We start from the raw sequence: 22,081 nt of genomic DNA, 5'->3' as shown, positions 1-22,081 counted from the left end.
AGATCTGCCCGGCCAGCCGTCCCTAAGGAGAGTTCATGCCAAGCGTCGCGAGACTTGGCTGGTGACGCCCGGCTCTCTCCTCTCTGCTTCGGGGGCGGTGCCAAACGTCATCGCCTGGCTGCCTGCGCAGAGGCAGACGTCATCAAGCGGCGCGACGGGGAAGCGCCAAGATGGCGGCGCTGGCGCTGTCTTTGGCGAGGAGGGAAACTGGGCCCAGGCTTCTCCTCCTCCTCAGCATCAGGCGGGTAAAGGGAGTCTTCCCTCTTTCCCCTTTTATCTTTCCCTTCCTTCCCTCTTTCCCTCCTCCTTTCTTCCCTTTTGTCTTTCCTTCCTTCTCTCTTTCCTTTATCTTTCCCTTCCTTCCATCCATCTTTCTCTTCCTCCCTTCCTTCTTTCTCCTTCCCTCTCTCCCCTTCCATCTTTCCCTTCCTCCTCTCTTTCCTTCCTTCCTTCCTTCCTTCTCTCCCTCCTTCCTTTCACTCTCCCTTTCCCTCTTTCTTCCTTCTTCCCTTCATTCATCCCTTTCTTCCTTCTCTTTCCTTCTTTCATCCATCTCCTTCCTGCTTTTCCCTTCCTTCTGCTTCCTCTTTCCTTGCCTTCTTCCCTCCCTCCTACCCTCTTTCCCTTCCTCCCTTTCATCCTTCCTTCTTTCCGCCTCCTTCCCTCTCTTCTTTTTCTTCCTTCCCTTTCCCCATCCATCCTTCCCTTCCTCGTTCATCCTTCCTCCTTCCCTTCTTTCTTGCTTCCCTTTCCTCTTTTCCTTTCTCTTCCTCTCATCCTTTTTTCCTACCACCCCTTCCCTCTCCTTTTCTCTTCCTTCCTTACCTCTCTCCTTCCATCTTTCCCTTCCTCCCTTTCATCCATCCTCCCTTCCCTTCATTCATTCATTCCTTCTTTCCTCCCTCCTTCCCTTTCCCCCTTTACTACTTCTCTTTCCTTCCTTCCTTTTTCCTCCCCCTTCCCTCTTATTCCCCCTTTCCCTTCCCCCCTTTCCTTTCTTCCTTCTCTTTCCTTGCTTCCTCCCTCCCTCCCCCTTTCCTTCCTTTATCCTTCCCGTTCATCCTTCTTTCCTCTTTCCTTCATTCCTTCCTTCCCACTTGCCCCCCTCCTTCTTCCCTTTCATTCTTCCTTCCTTCTGTCCTCCCTTTCCCCATTTCCTTTCCTCCTTCCTTCCTCCTTCCATCCTTCTTCTTTCATTTCCTCCATTCATTCATTCCCCTTTCCTCCCTCCTTCCCTATTTCCTCCCTCCCTTTCATCCTTCCTTCTGTGTCCTCCCTTTCCCCCTTCCCTTTCATACTTCCTTCCTCCTTCCCTTAATTCCTTCCTTCTCTTTCCTTGCTTCCTTACCTCCCTCCTTCCCTTCCTTCCCTCTCCCCATCTTTCCATCTTTTCCTTTCTCCCTTTCCTTATCCTTTCCCTCTCTCTTTCTCCTTCCATCTTTCAAAACCTCCCTTTTCTCTTTCCTTCCTTCCTCCTTTCCCCCCTTTCCTTCTTTCTCCCTTCACTCTTTCCTCCTTCTTTACCTCTCTTTCTCCTTCAATCTTTCCTTTCTTCCTTCCTCCTTCCCTTCCTTCCTTCCATCACTGAGCAATCAGCCTCCCCCCCCCCCCCAAGTTAGAAACTCAGCCCCTGCCTGTGCTCTCCTTCCCTTCTTGCAGAGCCAGGTGTCAACGGAGCCCGCCTCTTTGGAGCCCAGATACCCCGGCATCGAGGAGTCCCGTGAGGAGTATCGCTTTGTGGAGAGGCTCATCCCTCCCACCCGAGTCCCGGAGCCACCAAAGCACGAGAAATACCCCACACCCTCCGGGTGGAGACCCCCACAAGGTTCTTATATATTCGTTTCTCCAGTTTTGCTTCAAGAATTTTACTTCTTATGAATTGCAATATTTCATCCTATTTCAATATTTTGATTTTGTCGTTTTTGTAAAGAAAAGTGTTTTGTTTTTGTTGGAGCATGCAAGGAAATGCGGAGATAAGAAGTATTTTGTATATTTTTAAGGTTTTGTTTTGCGAAAATAAGGCTGTTATGTTTATTTATTTACGGCAAATAAAGGGGAGACTCTGAGCGCCTTACAAGTTATATGTAAATACAAAATATTATATTATTAGCATAGCACAATATTAGTAGCATACATTCCCATATTGTACTACAGTATTATTAGTAATATTACATGTAATATTGTATTATTAGTAGTAGTATTATATTGTATTATATGTATTATTATGTTATATATATTAGTATATATTAGTATAGTGTATTATATGGCAATATGACTGGTGAGACAGTTTCTCCCTTCCTCCCTCCAGATCCGCCTCCTGACCTGCCTTTCTTTGTCCGCCGGTCACGCATGCACAACATCCCCGTTTACACGGACGTCACCCACGGGTGCAGGAAGATGACCGTCATCCGGAAGATCGAAGGGGACATCTGGGTAAAGTGGCCCTTCAGAGGGGTAAAGTGGCCCCCTGATCCCCCTCCGGAGATGTTTAGGCGCCCCAATAGATGTGCTCCGTTTGATTAAAAAAAAGCAGAATTAAGTCACTATCAATAGGCCAGGCTTTGAAGCTACAAGGCCATTCAATGCTAATCAAGCTGGCCAATTGCAACATTCAGATTTGCCTCCAGTAGACAAAGAGTTCTTTCTCCCACCCTGGACATTCTGCAGGTATTTTCGTAATTTCCAACAGACTCCTCAACCTCTGAGGATGCCTGCTATAGATGTGGTCAAAATGTCAGGAGGGAATGCTGCTGGAACAAGGCCAGACAGCCAGGGATTCTGGCCACGAAAGCCTTTGACACACAGCAAACTATATGATTTTATATATGTGTATATAAAATACAATACCGAGTTGTGGCGCAGCTGGTTGGGCATCAGCTACATTAAAATCACTACTGACTGGAAGGTCATGAGTTCGAAAACAGCCCGGGCCGGAGTAAGCTCCCAACCATTTGTCTAGCTTGCTGTTGACCCGAAAGACAGTTTCACCTCTGGGGATGGATTAGAAATTAATAATACAAGAATGAAATAGAACATAATAGAATAGAGTAATATGAGGATGTAATACAATAATGTGAGAATGGAATAGAATAATAGGGCTATATTAGAATATAATAATAATAATATAATATATTAATGAATTTATGATCGGCCTCTGCAATTCAGTATGCAAAAGATAATATAATAATAATAATATATTACTGAATTTATGACCTGCCTGTGCAATTCAGTATGTGAAAAATAATATAATAATAATATAATAATAATAATATAATATATTATTGAATTTATGACCTGCCTCTGCAATTCAGTATGTGAAAATAATAATAATAATAATAATAATAATAATAATAATAATATATTATTGAATTTATGACCTGCCTCTGCAATTCAGTATGTGAAAAATAATAGAATAATATAATATATTATTGAATTTATGACCTGCCTCTGCAATTCAGTATGTGAAAAATAATATAATAATATAATAATAATAATATAATATATTATTGAATTTATGACCTGCCTCTGCAATTCAGTATGTGAAAAATAATATAATAATAATATAATATAATAATATAATATATTAATGAATTTATGACCTGCCTCTGCAATTCAGTATGTGAAAAATAATATAATAATAATATAATAATAATAATATAATATATTATTGAATTTATGACCTGCCTCTGCAATTCAGTATGTGAAAAATAATATAATATAATAATATAATATATTAATGAATTTATGACCTGCCTCTGCAATTCAGTATGTGAAAAATAATAGAATAATAATATATTATTGAATTTATGACCTGCCTCTGCAATTCAGTATGTGAAAAATAATAGAATATAATAATAATATATTATTGAATTTATGACCTGCCTCTGCAATTCAGTATGTGAAAAATAATAGAATAATATATTAATGAATTTATGACCTGCCTCTGCAGTTCAGTATGTGAAAAAATAGAATAGAATAATAATATATTATTGAATTTATGACCTGCCTGTGCAATTCAGTATGTGAAAAAATAATAAGAATAATATATTAATGAATTTATGACCTCCCTCTGAAATTCAGTATGTGAAAAATAATATAATAATAATATATTATTGAATTTATGACCTGCCTCTGCAATTCAGTATGTGAAAAATAATAGAATAATATATTACTGAATTTATGACCTGCCTCTGCAATTCAGTATGTGAAAAATAATATAATAATAATAATATAATATATTATTGAATTTATGACCTGCCTCTGCAGCTCAGTATGTGAAAAAATAGAATAGAATAATAATATAATATATTATTGAATTTATGACCTGCCTCTACAATTCAGTATGTGAAAAATAGAATAATATAATATATTATTGAATTTATGACCGGCCTCTGCAATTCAGTATGTGATTTCCCCCTGTAATTGCCACTACTGCATTCGATGGAACTGTCTGTTCTCAAGGCCTTGTCCCAAACTACACATCCCATCATCATCTCATGGGATGTTGCCATGGCAGCAATAGTGTAATGGGCTGGGAAGGGGCTCCTAGCGGTCTGCAACGGGTCCCTTTTCGAGCTGACTTTCCGTCTCCCTTTTTTGCCCCGCAGGCCCTCGAGAAGGAAGTGAAGGCCTTCCTGACCGATCTGTCTGGAGAGACGCCCCTGACGCAAGTCAACGAAGTGGCCTCCAGCCTCCGCATCAAGGGATACTTCGACAAGGAATTAAAGGCCTGGCTGGTGGACAAAGGCTTCTGAACTCAGAACAATAATAATAATAATAAAAGGGGGGGGGGGGGGTCGCAAGAGAATAGATATTGATATTATTATGTTTCCTAGTTAGGAAAAAAAAGAGACAATTTGTAAATAAATAAATAAATAAAAATCAGTAGATGAATGATTTTTTCTGAAACTTGGCAGAATCCATGCCCTGCTCACAAAAGTTGTGATTGGCCGGCCTCTCAGCCAAGGGGAGGGGCTGTTTCTGAGACTCCGAGTCAAGAGGGGAGAGCAGGCGTGCTTAGCATGTACGGGCAAGGGAGAGCGAGCGAGGCTGGAGGGAGGCTCAGTGTGGGAATGCACATATTTATCGTGTGAGAAGCAGACCAAACAGTTGCATTGCATTTTTTAACTAACAAACAAACACAAAGTTTGCAAGCTTGGTAGTGGATTAAATGTCCTTTGACCAGTATCTGGCCACTTCGAGTGCTTCTGGTGTTGCCGCAAGAACATCCTCCATTGTGCATGTGGCAGGGCTCAGGGTGCATTGCAGCAGGTGGTCAGGGGTTGGCTCTTCTCCGCACTCGCATGTCGTGGAGTCCACTTTGTGGCCCCATTTCTGAAGGTTGGCTCTGCATCTCGTGGTGCCAGAGCGTGGTCTGTCCAGCGCCTTCCAAGTTGCCCAGTCTTCTGTGTGCCCAGGGGGGAGTCTCTCATCTGGTATCAGTTCTGGGTTTGAGCCTGCCACGTTTGGACTCTCGCTTGCTGAGGTGTTCCAGCAAGTGTCTCTGTAAATCTTAGAAAACTATTTCTTGATTTAAGTCATTGCCGTGCTGGCTGATACTCAAACAGGGGATGAGCTGGAGATGTCTCTTCTGCCTTGGTCCTTTCACTATTGGCTGCTACTTCCCGGTGGATGTCAGGTGGTGTGATACCGTCTAGACAGAGTAATTTCTCCAGATACCCCGTGATAATGCGGCATGTCTCATTAAGAGCCACATCCACTGTTTTAGCGTGGTGAGATGTGTTCCCCACTGGGCATGCGTACTCAGCAGCAGAGTAGCACAGCGCAAGGGCAGATGTCTTCACTGTGTCTGGTTGTGATCCCCAGGTTGTGCCAGTCAGCTTCCGTATGATATTGTTTCTGGCACCCACTTTTTGCTTGATGTTCAAGCAGTGCTTCTTGTAGGTCAGAGCACGGTCCAGAGTGACTCCTCCCAGGGATTTGGGTGTGTTGCAATGCTCCCGTGGGATTCCTTCCTTCCCAGGTAATAATCCTCACAGCTCGGGATGCTTGTCTGTTTTTAAGGTGAAAGGCGCATGTCTGTGTTTTAGATGGATTAGGGATCAGCTGGTTTTCCCTGTAATACGCAAGTGAACACGCAAAAATCCTGTGGGACTTTCAAATCCAGACTGACAAAGTTTTGGAACACAACACGTGAGACATCACGATTGTGGAAAAGAAAAAAATCTGGATTATTGATGTCGCCATTCCAGGTGAGAGTCGCATTGAGGAAAAACAACAGGAAAAACTCAGCCGCTATCAAGACCTCAAAATCGAACTGACATCAACCAGTCCAGGTGGTCCCAGTGGTCATAATGGGCGCACTGGGTGCCGTGCCAAAAGATCTCGGCCGACATTTGGAAACAACAAACATCAACAAAATCACACTCTGTCAACTGCAAAAGGCCACCTGGCCTGGATCTGCGCGCATCATTCGAAAATACATCACACAGTCCTAGGCGCTTGGGAAGTGTTCAATTTGTGATGTTGTGATACGAAATCCAGCAGAGAGATCTCATTTGCTGTGAGACATACTGTGTTTCTGTGTCAGTAATAATAATAACAACAATAATATAAAGTTTATTTATCCCCCACTCTTTTTCTTCACAAAGGAGACTCAATAATAACAATAATAATATTTAAAAATACCTTCATCTTCCAACAGACTCCGAAGCTCAGAATTTCTCAAACGACACTGTAATTTGGGTTTATTTACATGTGAAACAGGCGGAAGGGGAAGCGTACAAAAGAGGAAGTCCCGCCTCCGAAGGGCTCGGGAATCATCCAAAGTCCGTTTTGCGGCTGGGCGGCTTCGTTTTTTGCTTGTTTGCGGGCCGAACGCCCAGGAGGAGGCCTTTGTTTGGGGTGTCCTTCTCAGGTTTGCTGCTGGTAATACTGGTTGTAGTTCCACGCGTTCTGGTATCCGTAGTTGCTGTAGTTCTGCAACGAGAAAGGGGAAGTTAGGGCAAACTCGATGCTTTTGGAAGGTGGCCAGACAGCCCTGAAAACTCACAGCAAGGCAGTGATTCCGCCATGAAAGCCTTTGACAACATTGCAAGATGAGATATATATATATATATAATGATTATATATTACTACTATTAATATAGTACAAATATATAACAATGATTAGATATTACTACTACTAATATTAATATAATACAAACTAATATGTAATAATTATTATATATATTACTACTAATATTAATATAATACAAACATATATATAATGATTAGATATTACTACTACTAACAAAATGTAATACAAATATATGATTATATAATACTAATTCTACTAATATTAATATAATACAAACTAATATATAACAATGATTATATATTACTGCTACTAATATAAAATATAGTACACACCAATATATAACAATGATTATATATTACTACTAATATAATAAAAATTAACATATAACAATGATTATATATATTAGTACTATTACTACTAATATTAATATATTACAAACTAATATATAATTATTATATATTACTACTACTAATATTAATATAATGCAATCTAATATATAATAATTATATATTACTACTACTACTTCTACTAATATTAATATAATATACACTAATAGTAAAAATAGTAATACATCGTCCATAGCACTAAGGCAAGGCAATTGCCCAGCATTGAACCAAGGCCGGGGGCTCACCTGATACCAGGCGTTGTAGTTGTAGGCGCTCCCGGTGGCGCTGTTGGCCACGTCGGCGGCCATTAAGGGCGTGATGCCGGTCGTGGCCACAGCCAGGCTGCCCCCGCCGGCCTCTTCCAGCCTCAGGCGCTTCTCGTCCAACTCCTCAGCGCTCCTGCAGAAGGCAAATAATAATAATAATAACAATAATAATAATAATGTGTCCAACATGTGATCCAATACAACAGCCAACAGAGTTTCTTATGGACTCATCTTGTTGTGTTTCAAATAATAATAATAATAATAATATTGCTCTGTACTAATTTTGTTGTGTTAATAATAATAATAATAATAATAATACAATAGACTCCCAGCTATCTCATTGCACTCATGGAGATTGGGAGAGGCCAGAATAACAACAACAACATAGACTCAGCCATCCTATGGCACGCATGCGGATTGGGAGAAGCCATAATAATAATCATCATCATCATCATAACTACTTGGGAAGTGTCCAATATGTGATCCAATTCAAGAGCCAGCAGAGTGATCTTGTTTGCCGTGTACTAATTGTGTTGTGTATCACATAATAATAATAATAATAATAATAATAATAATAATAATACAATAGACTCTCGGCTATCTCATTGCACTCATGGAGATTGGGAGAGGCCAGAATAACAACAACAACAACAACATAGACTCAGCTAACCCATGGCACACATGGGGAGAAGCCATGATAATAATGTTGTTGTTATGATTATGATGATGATTATTATTAGGGAAGTGTCTGATCCAATACAACAGCCAGCAGAATGAACTTGTTTGCTGTGGACTCATCGTGTTGTGTTTCTAATAATAATAATAATAATAATAATACAATAGACTCCCAGCTAACCCTATGCACTCAAGGAGATTGGAAGTGGCAATAATAATAATAATAATAATAATAATACAATAGACTCACAGTTAACTCATTGCACTTATGGAGATTGGGAGAGGCCAGAATAACAACAACAACAACAACATAGATTCAGCTAACCCATGGCATACATGGGGATTGAGAGAAACCATAATAATAATAATAATAATAGGGAAGTGTCTGATGTGTGATCCAAAACAACAGCCAGCAGAGTGAATCTGTTTGCTGTGGACTCATCGTGTTGCATTTCTAATAATAATAATAATAATAATAACAATAATAATAACAATAATAATACAATAGACTCCCAGCTAACCCTATGCAGTTTGGAAGAGGCAATAATAATAATAATAATAATACAATAGACTCCCAGCTAACCCTATGCACCCAAGGAGATTGGAAGAGGCAATAGTAATAATAATAATAATAATAATAATACAACAGACTCCCAGCTAACCCTATGCACCCAAGGAGATTGAAAGAGGCAATAATAATAATAATAATAATAATAATAATAATACAATAGACTCCCAGCTAACCCTCTGCACCCAAGGAGATTGGAAGAGGTAATAATAATAATACAATACCCGTTTTCGAGGAGCCTCTTTCTCAGCATCTGTTGATTCAGGAGCTTCTGATGCTCATCGTACGACACCAACAAGCTGGAAGAGAGGGTGGGGATGGCGTTGAGGATGGGACATGGCTGGGAGAGGGGCACTATGGGGCCCCCCATGGTGCCCCCTGCATGTGCCCCCCCCTACCTGTGGATGCTGGAGCCAAAGTCCTCCAGGAACTCGACCCGTCGCTGGGAGAAGATGATCTTGGTCTCGAGGGGGAGGCCGCTGGTCAAGGCCCGGTCAAAGCTGCTCATGGTGTGGCCCTCGTTCTGGCGCACGTCCGCACTGAACTCCATCTCCAGCAGGTTGGCGTACAGCTTGGCGTTGTCCTAACGGGTTAATCATCATTTAATATAACATAACAATAACCATAGTAGGAATAATATATAATAGAATCTAGTAGTACTAATACTACATAATAATAATAATAATAATAATAATAATAATAATAATTTATTTATACCCCGCCACCATCTCCCCAAGGGGACTCGGGGAGGCTTACATGTGGCCAAGCCCAACAATATGACACTACGCTAATCGCTAATTGGAGCCATGCTTACGGGGTCCTTCTCGAGGGCCTCGAGGAGGATCTTGCGGGCCTTGGCGATGTTCTTCTGGACCTTGAGGACCTGGCGGGCCAGCTTGACCGAGTAGAAGGAGGAGACGGGGAGGCCCTCGTTCTCCCGGATGGCGGCCGCCAGCAGCGCCTCCGCCCCCTCCATGTTGCCCTGCCGCCGCTCCAGGCTCACCCGCCGCAGCCGCACCATCGCCAGGCCCGGGACGCACTCCTCAAAGGTGCGCAGGATGCGACGCGCCTCCTCCACCTCCCCTGCAGCAGCAGAAGGAAGGGAGGAAGGAAGGAAAGAAGGAAGGAAGGAAGCACACCGGAAACAGCGGTCAAAAGGGGCCCCCAAAGGACAGCCAGACCGGGCCAAGTCTCACCCAGTCTCTACTTAATAACATTCATAACAACAACAACAACAACAACAACAGAAGCATAGACTCCCAACTAATGCCTACCCAGTCTCCATTTAGTAGTAATAGTAGTAGTAGTAATAATAAAAATAGAATCATAGACTCCCAACCAATGCCCACCCAGTCTCTCTTAATAATAATAATAGTAGTAGTAGTAGAAACATAGACTCCCAACCAATGCCTACCCAGTCTCTATTTAGTACTACTACTACTACTACTACTACTACTAATAATAATAATAATAACATTAAAAATAATAATAGAATCATAGACTCCCAACCAATGCCCACCCAGTCTCTCTTAATAATAATAATAATAGTAGTAGTAGTAGTAGTAGTAGTAGTAGAAACATAGACTCCCAACCAATGCCTACCCAGTCTCTATTTAGTAGTAGTAGTACTACTACTACTACTAATAATAATAACATTAAAAATAATAATAGAATCATAGACTCCCAACCAATGCCCACCCAGTCTCTCTTAATGATAATAATAATAATAATAATAATAATAATAATAATAATGGTAGTACAATCATAGACTCCCAACCAATGCCCACCCATTCTCTCTTAATGATAATAATAGTAGTAGTAGTAGTAGTAGTAGAAACATAGACTCCCAACCAATGCCCATCTAGTCTCTCTTAATAAATAATAGTAGTAGTATTAGTAGAATCAAGACTCCCAACCAATGCCCACCCAGTCTCTCTTAATAATAATAATAATAATAATAATAATAATAATAGTAGTAGTAGTACTAGTAGAAACATAACCAATGCCCACCCAGTCTCTCTTAATAATAATAATAATAATAATAATAATAATAGTATTAGTAGAATCATAGACTCCCAAACAATGCCCACCTAGTCTCAATAATAATAGAATCATAGACTCCCAACCAAGGCCCACCCAGTCTCTCTTAATAATAATAGCAATAATAATAGAATCATAGATTCCCTCCCAACAGATGGCTACCTAGTTTCTACTTAATAATAATAATAGAATTATATTCCAACCAATATCATTCAGTCTCCACATAATAATAAAAATAATAATAGCAATAATATTGCCATACAAGCCTAGAGTTGGAGGGGACCCCAAGGGCCATCACATAATAACAACAACAACAACAACAACAACAACAACAACAACAACAATAATAGGAGCATAGAATCCTAGAGTTGGGATCCCAAGGGCCATCAAATAATAATAATAGTAGTAATAATAATAGCAATAATATTAGCATACAACCCTAGAGTTGGAAGGGACCCCAAGGGCCATCACATAATAGCAACAACAACAACAACAACAACAACAATAGAAGCATAGAATCAACAACAACAACAACAACAACAACAACAGAAGCATAGAATCCTAGAATTGGGATCCTAAGGGCCATCAAATAATAATAACAATAACAACAACAACAACAATAATACCATACAACTCTAGAGTTGGAAAGGACCCATAACAACAACAACAATAAGAGAAGCATAGAATCCTAGAGTTGGAAGGGACCCCAAGGGCCATCACATAATAACAACAATAGAAGCATAGAATCCTAGAGTTGGGATACTAAAGGCCATCAAATAATAATAGTAGTAGTAGTAGTAGTAGTAGTAGAAAGATGCAATCTTGCTGACCATGCTTCTCCTCGAAGGCGGCCCAGAGGAGGTGGATGGTGGGCTTCCGGGGGAGGTGGTAGCAGCAGGCGCGCTGGAAGACGTTGCGGGCCCCGGCCACGCTGTGACTCTCCAGGTACCTCGTGTACTGCGCCCAAGAGAGGAGAGAGGGTTAGGGTCACTGTCCCCGTGGTCATCCCCTCTGTGGTCAAGAGAGAGCGCCTTGCGTACGGCCTCACCACGAACTCCTTCCATGAGTGGGACCAGGGGTTCTATGCATGCTTCCTACCTTGATCCAGAACTCCTCGTAGAGGGCGCAGGCGATGACGCAGCGCTCAAAGAGCACGATGGTGCGCTCGTGGGACCCGCTGGCGATCTCAAAGTCCAGGTACTCGCGCCAGTTGCGCAGCTGCGCACGCTCCAAGGGCTTGACGTGGAAGTAGGGCCGCTTGATCTGCACCAACACAAGACGGAGGAGAAGTCAGAACTTGCTTCGATTGCGCTCTCTGGCTTCCCACCTCCCATCTAAGACATGGATGAAGCTCACACTTGAGCATCATCATAAGGGATACAAACCCCATCCTCAAAGTTCCAGCGCTTGCTGACTTCGGCCTCGTTCTGGCTGAAGATCTGCTGCCGAATGGAGAGGGACATCTCCAGGATTTTGTCCTCATCCACGGGACCCTGGAACCCAGGAGAAAACAGATCACACACACACACACACACACACACACACACACAATATCTATCTATCTATAATAATGATAATAATAATAATAGTAATAATTAACCAGCAGAGTGGTCCTGGCTGCTGTGGACTCATCTTGTTGTGTTTCAAATAATAATAATAATAATAATAATAATAATAATAATATGTACGTATACATCATACATGTCCATCTATCTATAAATAATAATAATAATAAGCCAGCAGAGTGATCTTGTCCTCTGTGGACTCATCTTGTTGTGTTTCTAATAATAACAATAATAATAATTATAATATATACATCAAACATGTCTATCTATCTATACATAATAATAATAATAATAATAATAATAATAATAATAATAAGCCAGCAGAGTGATCTTGTCCTCTGTGGACTCATCTTGCTGTGTTTCTAATAATAATAATAATAATAATAATAATAATAATAATAATAATATATACATATACATCATACATTATCTATCTAGACATAATAATAATAATAATAATAATAATAATAATAATCAACAGCCAGCAGTGATATTATCTGCTGTGGACTCATCTTGTTGTGTTTCAAATAATAGTAATAATAATAATATATACATCATACATGTCTGTCTGTCTATCTATCTATAAATAATAATAATAATAATAATAATAATAATAATAATAATAAGCTAGCAGAGTGATCTTGTCTGCTGTGGACTCATCTTGTTGTGTTTCAAATAATAATAATAATCAACATAGTATAACAATATAATAGTAATAATAGTAATAAAAATAATAAATATATACATCATACATGCCTATCTATACATAATAATAATATTAATATTATTATTATTAATAATAATAATAAGCAGCCAGCAGAGTGATCTTGTCTGCTGTAGACTCATTTTGTTATGTTTCAAATAACAACAACAACAATAATAATAATATACATCATACATGTCTATCTATCTATACATAATAATAATAAGAAGAATAAACAACAGCCAGCAGTCCTAGATGCCTGGGAAGGGTTCGACTTATAATAATAATAATAATTATTATTATTATTATTATTATTATTATTATTATGTTCTTGTTGTTGTTGTTCCTGCATTAGCTTCCTCCTCCTCCTGATGTTGGAGATGCAGCCGTGGAACAGAAGCGGATGGGACACCCCCAAGAAGGCCAGGACTCACCACAGCGTGTCCCGCTTGTCCGGGTCCCTCCGTGGGCGCGGGAGCCTCCCTCTTGGGGGGCGGGAGTTCCTCCCCTGGGGGCGGGGCCTCTTCTTCCTCCTCCTCCTCAGCCCCCCCTTCCAGGCCTTTGCTCCGCCCAGCATCGGCAGCCATCTTGGACTGGATCCAGAGCAGCTCCTCCGAGGAGAGGATGTCCCTCGGGTGGTGGCTGCTCAGGTGCTCCTTGAACCTGGGTGGGAATAATAATAATAATAATAATAATAATAATAATAATAAATGATATAGTCAATCCCAAGCAGAGAAGGCCCAGAGGGGTGGGTTTCCTTATGTTGCAGCCCCATTGCTCCCAGTCTGCCCAGCGTACTTCTCCCAGTGGTGGCTGTAGAGTTGGGTGGGGGTGCTGAGGACGCGGTCGTAGATGCTGGTGACGGCCTTGAGGTCGCCCTGCTCCCGCTGCCACTCCACGTACATCTCCCACAGCTTGTCCGAGCGGAAGTCCACCCCAGCCGCAGCAATGGCCGACTCAAAGGTCCTGCCAGGAGGGGGGGGAGGGACAGAGAGAGAGAGAGAGAGAGACGTGGCTGTTGACAACGGTCAAGATGCGGGGTCAAGGCAAGCGTTGAGCCAGGAAGGCACCACTCAAGCCTACCCAACAAATGGCCTATCTATCTATCTATATATATAGAAAGTAAGCCTCAAAGAGGCCTCCCAGCCTCTGACTACTACTACTACTACTACTACTACTACTAATAATAATAATAATAATACACTGGGTGCAACATAATAAAATAATAATAATAATAATAATAATAATAATATATATATAGAGAGAGAGAGAGAGAGAGAAAGTAAGGCTGGGATGAGATGACTGTACATTTCAAAGAGGCCACCCAGCTTCTGAATAATAATAATAATAATAATAATATCTCTAGAACATGGCCATATAACCCAATAATAATAATAATTCACAGAGTTCAACATAATAATAATAATAATAATAATAATAATAATAATAATAATGGAGGTTATATATAGAGAGAAAGTAAGTCTGGACTGAGATGACTGTATGCTTCAAAGAGACCACCCAGCCTCTGAATAAATAATAATAATAATTCAAAGAGTTCAGTGTTATAATATGATATAATATATATATAGAGAGAGAGAGAGAGAGAGAAAGTAAGTGGGCTGATATGACTGTATACTTCAAAGAGGCCTCCCAGCCTCTGAATAAAAATAATTCACAGGGTTCAACATGATAATAATAATAATAATAATAATAATAATAATAATAGAGATTAGAAAGAGAGAGAGAAAGAGAAAGTCTGGACTGAGATAACCGTATGCTTCAAAGAGGCCACCCAGCCTCTGAATAATAATAATAATAATAATAATAATAATAATATCTCTAGAACATGGCCATATAACCCAATAATAATAATAATTCATAGAGTTCAACATAATAATAATAATAATAATAATAATAATAATAATAGAGATTATATATAGAGAAAGTAAGTCTGGACTGAGATGACTGTATGCTTCAAAGAGACCACCCAGCCTCTGAATAATAATAATAATAATAATAATAATATTTCAAATTGCTCAATGTTATAACAATAATAATATGATATTATATATATAGAGAGAGAAAGTAAGTGGGCTGATATGACTGTATACTTCAAAGAGGCCTCCCAGCCTCTGAATAAAAATAAAAATAATTCACAGGGTTCAACATGATAATAATAATAATAATTATAATAAAGATTAGAGAGAGAGAGAGAGAAAGAGAAAGTCTGGACTGAGATGACCGTATGTTTCAAAGAGGCCTCCCAGCCTCTGAATAATAATAATAACAACAACAATAATTCACAGGGTTCACAATAATAATAATAGAGATTTATTATTTATAATAAATAAATAATAAGCCTCTGAATAATAATAATCATCATCATCATCATGTAGAATATATACATAGAGAGACACTCAGCCTTTGCTTAACAACAATAATAATAATAATAATAATAATGGAGGTTATATAGAGAGAAAGAGAAAGTAAGTCTGGGCTGAGATGACTGTACGATTCAAAGAGGCCACCCAGCCTCTGAATAATAATAATAATAATAATAATAATAATAATAATAATAATTCAAAGAATTCAACATAATAATAATAATAGAGATTATATATATATAGAGAGAGAGAGAGGGCTGATATGACTGTATGCTTCAAAGAGGCCTCCCAGCCTTTGAATAATAACAATAATAATTCACAGGGTTCAACATAATAATAATAATAATAATAATTAATAATAATAATAATAATAATAGATATTAGAGAGAGAGAAAGAGAAAGTAAGTCTGGGTTGTTATCACTGTATGCTTCAAAGAGGCCACCCAGCCTCTGAATAATAATAATAATAATAATAATAATAACAATAATAATAATAATAATAATGATGGAGGTTATATAGAGAGAAAGAGAAAGTAAGTCTGGGCTGAGATGACTGTACGATTCAAAGAGGCTTCCCAGCCTTTGCTGAACAACAACAACATGCTTCGATATGTATCTTTTATAGAAATGCATTTTAATCTGTGTATTTCTAGAATTTTTGCAATGTTTACATGTTTTAATTAGGCTGCAAGCCACCTCGAGGAGAGACGGGTAAGAAATGCAATGAGTATTATGATGATGAGTATTAGGATGCAAAACAATGGCTTCAAACTACAAGAGAGGAGATTCCATCTGAACATGAGGAAGAACTTCCTGACTGTGAAAGCCGTTCAGCAGTGGAACTCTCTGCCCCGGAGTGTGGTGGAGGCTCCTTCTTTGGAAGCTTTGAAACAGAGGCTGGATGGCCATCTGTCAGGGGTAATTTGAATGCAATATTCCTGCTTCTTGGCAGAATGGGGTTGGACTGGAGGATGGCCCAGGAGGTCTCTTCCAACTCTAGGATTCTAGGATTCTAGGATTTACCCGCAAATCTTCTGGGCCGAATCGGGGTGGTTCATGTCCAAGGAGGACTGGAGGAAGGAGATGTAATGGATCCAGAGGTCCATGCTCAGCGGGATGGACTGCAGGCCGCGCTGGAAGACCTGTCGAGAAGAGAAGAGAGGAGATGATAAGGGGCGAGGAAGGGTCCGTCCAGCTGGCCATCTGTCAGGAGGGATTGGAGGGCCTCCCCTACCTCCTCCGTCTCCTTGATGAAGTCGAAGCGCCGCTCCATGTCGGCGTACTTCTTCCAATAGCCGTAGCAGTACGGGTAGCGCAGGAAGAAGCTGTCAAAGGCCTTCCGGGCCGCATAGATGTGGTTCTGCAAGAAGAAGAATACTGAATCTGTGACCCACTTCCCCTTAGAACACTTTTATTACTTGATAATAGAATAATATTAATAAATGTTGCAACCCACCTCTCTTGACTTGCTTCCTTAGATTACTTTAATAATAATAATAATAATAATAATAATACAATAAGTTTTGTGACCCATTTCACCTTACTTTTTATTTATTTCGTGTCAGGACAGCCAGTCAATTATATTACATTTCTAACAGAACAAAGCACATAAACAGACATAATACAAAATTAGTGAGTTTGGTAGTTGATTAAATGTCCTTTGACCATTATCTGGCCCCTTGGAGTGCTTCACCTTACGTACTTATATGACTTAATAATAGAATAATAATAATAATGATAATAGAATACCAAATATATTCTAGTGTCCGACTCTGGGATTCTGGTGCTCATCTCCATTTCAAAGCCAAAGAGCCGGCATTGTCCATAGGCGCCTCCAAGGTCATGTGACCAACATGGCTACATGGAGCGCCATTACCATATATATGGTAATAACAAATTTTCTGACCTTTCTTGCTTCTCTTACTTATACTATTAAATAATAATATAATACATTGTATCTACGGTCCACTTTTCCTTACTGACTTCTATTATTATTACTTAATAACAGAATAAGAATAAATTTTGTGACCCTAATAATATAATAAATTTTATCTACGGTCCTGTTGAGGCTCAGCGTCCTGGCAGTGAAGCTACTAGCAGTTGTAGGAGGAAAAGGAGTGATGCTGAGTTAGAGGAGGAACAGCGTCAGCTGAAACGCATTCGGGAGATTATTTTGGCACCTAGTGACTCGGAGGACTTTGCAGGGTTTGGACCTGAAGACTTAGAGGAATTAGATTACAGGGGAGTAAAGCGCTTTGCCAGTGAGTCCAACAGTGATGAGGAAGTACTGAACAAACGGCTTAAAGATATAGCCAACAATTGCAGTTCGGATGAACAGGGATCCAGTGATGGGGAAATGGAAGAGGGGCTGGACTGGATGCGTGTTAGAGAAATTCATGACATATGTACACAGCCCACGTCTAGCGACGAGTTTGAAGGATTCCAAGATACTTGGCAGGCAGGCACGTCTTGGCAGGATTCTGGACAAGATCAACGTTGGCAACGCTGGCGAAGTAATGAGCCAGCAGCTGAAGATAATGATCCAGGTGCAAGTGATGATAGTCAATCCAGCGATAGCGACTGCTAATAAAATGAGGGCTTTGGGATGTGTAGCTTTGCAAAGGACAAAGCGTTGTATCGGGTGTTTTGTGCTGCCTTATCTCCTGTTTGGGTCCTGGGAATACAGCTATCGTGTTACTGTGTGCCTCGACTCTGGATTGGCCTTGCCCTTGACTACGGAACGGAACGTTTCTTGACCACGACATCTGCCTTTTGGACCCTTCTTGCTGCCTTACTCCATGTTTGACCTAGGACTGTTTGACTTCGCATTTGCCATCGCTAGTTTTGCTCCAGCTTTCCTTTTTGAGTGACTGAGTTCTGAGAAAATGCGGCTTTTCTCCTCCTTTGTTTACCTGCAGGAAGGCCTTTTTGTTTTGCTAATTAGTACTGCAGTTTAAGTGCTATTAGCCTTGTTAAAGACCCATTAAAGACTGTTAACCCCTTATTTGCTGTGTTGGACAATCTTTGGGTTCTGGGTCACGACAGGTCCACTTTTCCTTACCAACTTCTATTATTATTACTTAATAACAGAATAATAATGGAATGAATTCTGTGACCCATTTCTCCTTAGCTGCTTACTTATATGATGATGATGATGATTATTATTATAAGAATAATAATTGTTGTGACCCACTTTTCACTAACTTCCTTATATTATTATTACTTGATAATATAATAACACAATAAAATACAGCAGTTCTCAATCTGGGGGTCGCGACCCCCAGGGGGGTCACCTGGCCATTTTGGAGGGGTCGCGAGGCCACCTCCGTTGGCCTTGCTCCAAGGAGTTTCCAACAGACCTCACAACCTCTGAGGATGCCTGCCACAGATGCAGGGGAAACATCAGGAGAGAATGCTTCTGGAACATGGCCAGACAGCCTGGAAAACCCACAACAACCCAGTGATTCCGGCTATGAAAGCCTTCGACAATATACCAGGGGAAAACCTTTACCTAAACTTTACCAAAACTAAACTAATCATAAAAACATGGGGAAAGTTTACTGAACTGGACAAACTGTGTTTCTGAGGGAGGGACAGAGGGACATCCGGCCATAGAACATTTTGCTAGTATAGTTTCCTAATAAATCACTCATCACTGAGTCTCAACCAATTCGGACATAAAAACAACGCAGTTTCCAGAGTGGAACATCCAGACCGCATCACGAAACAGGAAATGACGCTTCCAAACCAGGAAGAGGGATAGTCTAATAACGGCTGCCCACCCACCTCTTGCTCGACGTACTGGAGGAGGTCCGTCCAGGCGGTGAAGTCGAGGGGGTTGTCCTGGGCGGCGCGCCAGTAGCGCTCAAAGTCCAGCGGGTAGGTGATGGAGAGGTCCTCCTGCGGCGGGTTCTGCGCCAGGTGCGTCACCAGCTCCGGCACCGCCATCGACACCTCCTCCTTCATGGGCTCCGGCATCAGCAACGGGCAGGCCGTAGCAGTGGCCACAACCGCGGTGGCTTCCCCACTGGACCCATTGCAGCCTTCATCCAATGGCGCCGGCACAGGCGCCACTTCCTCCTCCTCCTCCGGCGGCTTCGGAGCGCCATTGCTGCTGGGCGGCTTGGCAGGCAGCTCCTCCACGGTGGCTGCATTATTTCGGGAGGAAATAAGAAAGCATCACTAATTTATTTCCACATGGGAGAAGCCTCCCACAAGGATGGCAACACATCAAAACATCCGGGCAACGTTCCCTGGGCAACGCCCTTGCAGACGGCCAATTCACACCAGAAGTGACTTGCAGTTTCTGAAGTTGCTCCTGACACGACCACAAAAAAATTACTATATTGTACTATACTATTATATTGTTATATTATTATTAGCAATATTACATGTAATATAAATATATGATTATAATATCATATTATTAGTATTAGTATTAATAATGTGGATTGGGAGAAGCCATAATAATAATAATAATATATTATTATTATAATTATTAAAATCATATTAATGTAGTATTTTATAGATATTATTATTGTAGATACTATTATTATTGCCATCGTTATTTCTATTATTATTATGTTGTGGAGACAGTAAATTCCTTACATATAGCTTAGATCAATATATGCGTCAATTACATATTCCATTAGCCTTTCCAGTAACTCATTTCACACACAAACACACGTATAAATACACACACATATAACATAACATATACATTATGTATAAATGCCTACATATATTAATATATTAATATATATAGCATTCATATTAATATATATTATATATACATACACACATATACATACACATATACATAACATAATATATACCTTATGTATATATGCCTACATATATTAATATATATATCCATATTAATATATATATTAATATATATTAATATATCTACACACACATATACATAACATAATATATACACTATGTATATATAATATTAATGTAATATATATATATATATTAGTATATTAGTATTCTATGTAGGAATATATAAATAATGTATATGTTATGTTATATATGTGAGTATATATATATATATATGAACAGTATATATATTAATATATTCTATACACACACACACACATATACATACACACATATATAACATAATGTATACATTATGTATAAACCTACATATAATAATATATTAATATATATAATATTCATATTAATATATATTATACATACACACATATACATACACACAGATAACATAACATATACATTATGTATATACACCTACATAGAATATTAATATATTAATATATATAATATTCATATTAATATATATTATATATACACACATATATTCATACACACATATATAACATAACATATACATTATGTATATACTCTTATATATGAGTAATATGCTAATATATAATATTCATATTGATATATAGTATATATCTGCACACACACACATATATGCACACATATATAACATAACATATACATTATGTATAAACGCCTACATATAATATTAAGAAACATAATATTCATATTAATATATATTATATATACATACACATATATAGCATAACATATAGATTATGTATACACACCTACATATAATATTAATATATATACATCATATTAATATATTAAAATTATATATATATATATAGAAAGATGTATATACATATATAGCATAACATATAGATTATTATAGAATGTATTAAAATTATATATGTGTGTGTAGACGTATATACATAATGTATATGCTATGTTATATATATATGAGTGAGTATGTGTATGTGATGGTGGCATGGCTAAACCAGCTCTCCTTCTGCCTGTATGCAAATATTGAGCCTGTATGCAAATGAGCCTAGGCGCGGGGGATGCTGGGAGATGCGGGCCTACATTCCCTCGAGAACCCTCTCTATTCTCGGAAGGCCTTTCTGCTTCTCCAAGGGTCTCTCACCGGCCACGGCCTCCGGGGCTGCTGCCGCCTCCTCGCTCTCGGCCGCCGCCGCCATGCCTCCAGCGCCCGGGCTGCCCGGCCCCTCACAACCCTCCGCCGCCATCTTCAAGGCGCCTCACGCCGGATTGAACTGCGCATGCGCGGACCCGGGACCCGGATGTAGGCGGGGCTTCACCCTACTTGTTAGCCCCGCCCCTTCGGCGGGCCGCTCTTTCATTGGCTCCCCCGAGGGCTTTGAGTCAGAGAGACAGCCATTGGGATGCTGCTTCCAACCACCTGGCTCCACCCCCTTTTATTAATATTCAGCCGAAAGCTCCGCCCCTTTGAGTAAGTCGGTGCTAGCTCCGCCCCTTCCCTTTGAGTAACGGAGGAACCAGCCAATGGGATGCTATCTTATAGCTCCGCCTTTTTTCTTTTGAGGTAATCAGTGGGATGCTGCCTCTTAGCCCCGCCCCTTAATTTGAATATGGGAGGACCCGGCCTAATGCAATTCTCCGCCTGTTTCCTTTAA

At 39.8% G+C, this 22,081-nt stretch overlaps 2 protein-coding genes across 2 annotated transcripts; one reads left to right on the top strand and one right to left on the bottom strand.

Annotated features, from left to right (window-relative positions):
- Positions 1-118: 118 nt before the first annotated feature.
- On the top strand, positions 119-4,875 carry MRPL49 (mitochondrial ribosomal protein L49). Its single transcript, XM_060757830.2, has 4 exons — positions 119-245; positions 1,660-1,825; positions 2,309-2,433; positions 4,608-4,875. Exons 1-4 carry the CDS (start codon positions 171-173, stop codon positions 4,752-4,754), a joined length of 513 nt encoding a protein of 170 aa, XP_060613813.2. The 5' UTR covers positions 119-170; the 3' UTR covers positions 4,755-4,875.
- A 1,805-nt stretch (positions 4,876-6,680) lies between these two features.
- Positions 6,681-21,700, bottom strand: LOC132764543 (pre-mRNA-processing factor 39-like). The gene is made up of 14 exons (XM_067472592.1): positions 21,571-21,700; positions 19,413-19,774; positions 16,861-16,986; positions 16,650-16,768; positions 14,041-14,208; positions 13,677-13,905; positions 12,360-12,467; positions 12,073-12,237; positions 11,805-11,931; positions 9,749-10,017; positions 9,333-9,517; positions 9,159-9,233; positions 7,671-7,824; positions 6,681-6,939 (listed from the first exon to the last, which is right to left on the bottom strand). Exons 1-14 carry the CDS (start codon positions 21,671-21,673, stop codon positions 6,874-6,876), a joined length of 2,256 nt encoding a protein of 751 aa, XP_067328693.1. The 5' UTR covers positions 21,674-21,700; the 3' UTR covers positions 6,681-6,873.
- Between the last annotated feature and the right edge of the window lie 381 nt (positions 21,701-22,081).

This window comes from Anolis sagrei, chromosome 12 (assembly GCF_037176765.1).
Source record: "Anolis sagrei isolate rAnoSag1 chromosome 12, rAnoSag1.mat, whole genome shotgun sequence".
NCBI lineage: Eukaryota > Metazoa > Chordata > Lepidosauria > Squamata > Dactyloidae > Anolis > Anolis sagrei.
The sequence above is the reverse complement of the archived record's forward strand: the minus strand, read 5'-3'. Positions and strand labels throughout refer to the sequence as shown.

Excerpts from the sequence above, each read along its gene's own strand:
- LOC132764543 (XM_067472592.1), bottom strand. The coding sequence starts at position 21,673 with ATGGCGGCGGAGGGTTGTGAGGGGCCGGGCAGCCCGGGCGCTGGAGGC. Across the intron at positions 16,769-16,860 it reads TCATCAAGGAGACGGAGGAG|GTCTTCCAGCGCGGCCTGCA; the intron begins GTAGGGGAGGCC and ends TCTTCTCGACAG. Across the intron at positions 11,932-12,072 it reads ACGAGGAGTTCTGGATCAAG|TACACGAGGTACCTGGAGAG; the intron begins GTAGGAAGCATG and ends TCTTGGGCGCAG.
- MRPL49 (XM_060757830.2), top strand. The coding sequence starts at position 171 with ATGGCGGCGCTGGCGCTGTCTTTGGCGAGGAGGGAAACTGGGCCCAGG. Across the intron at positions 246-1,659 it reads TCCTCCTCAGCATCAGGCGG|AGCCAGGTGTCAACGGAGCC; the intron begins GTAAAGGGAGTC and ends CCCTTCTTGCAG. Across the intron at positions 1,826-2,308 it reads CGGGTGGAGACCCCCACAAG|ATCCGCCTCCTGACCTGCCT; the intron begins GTTCTTATATAT and ends TCCTCCCTCCAG.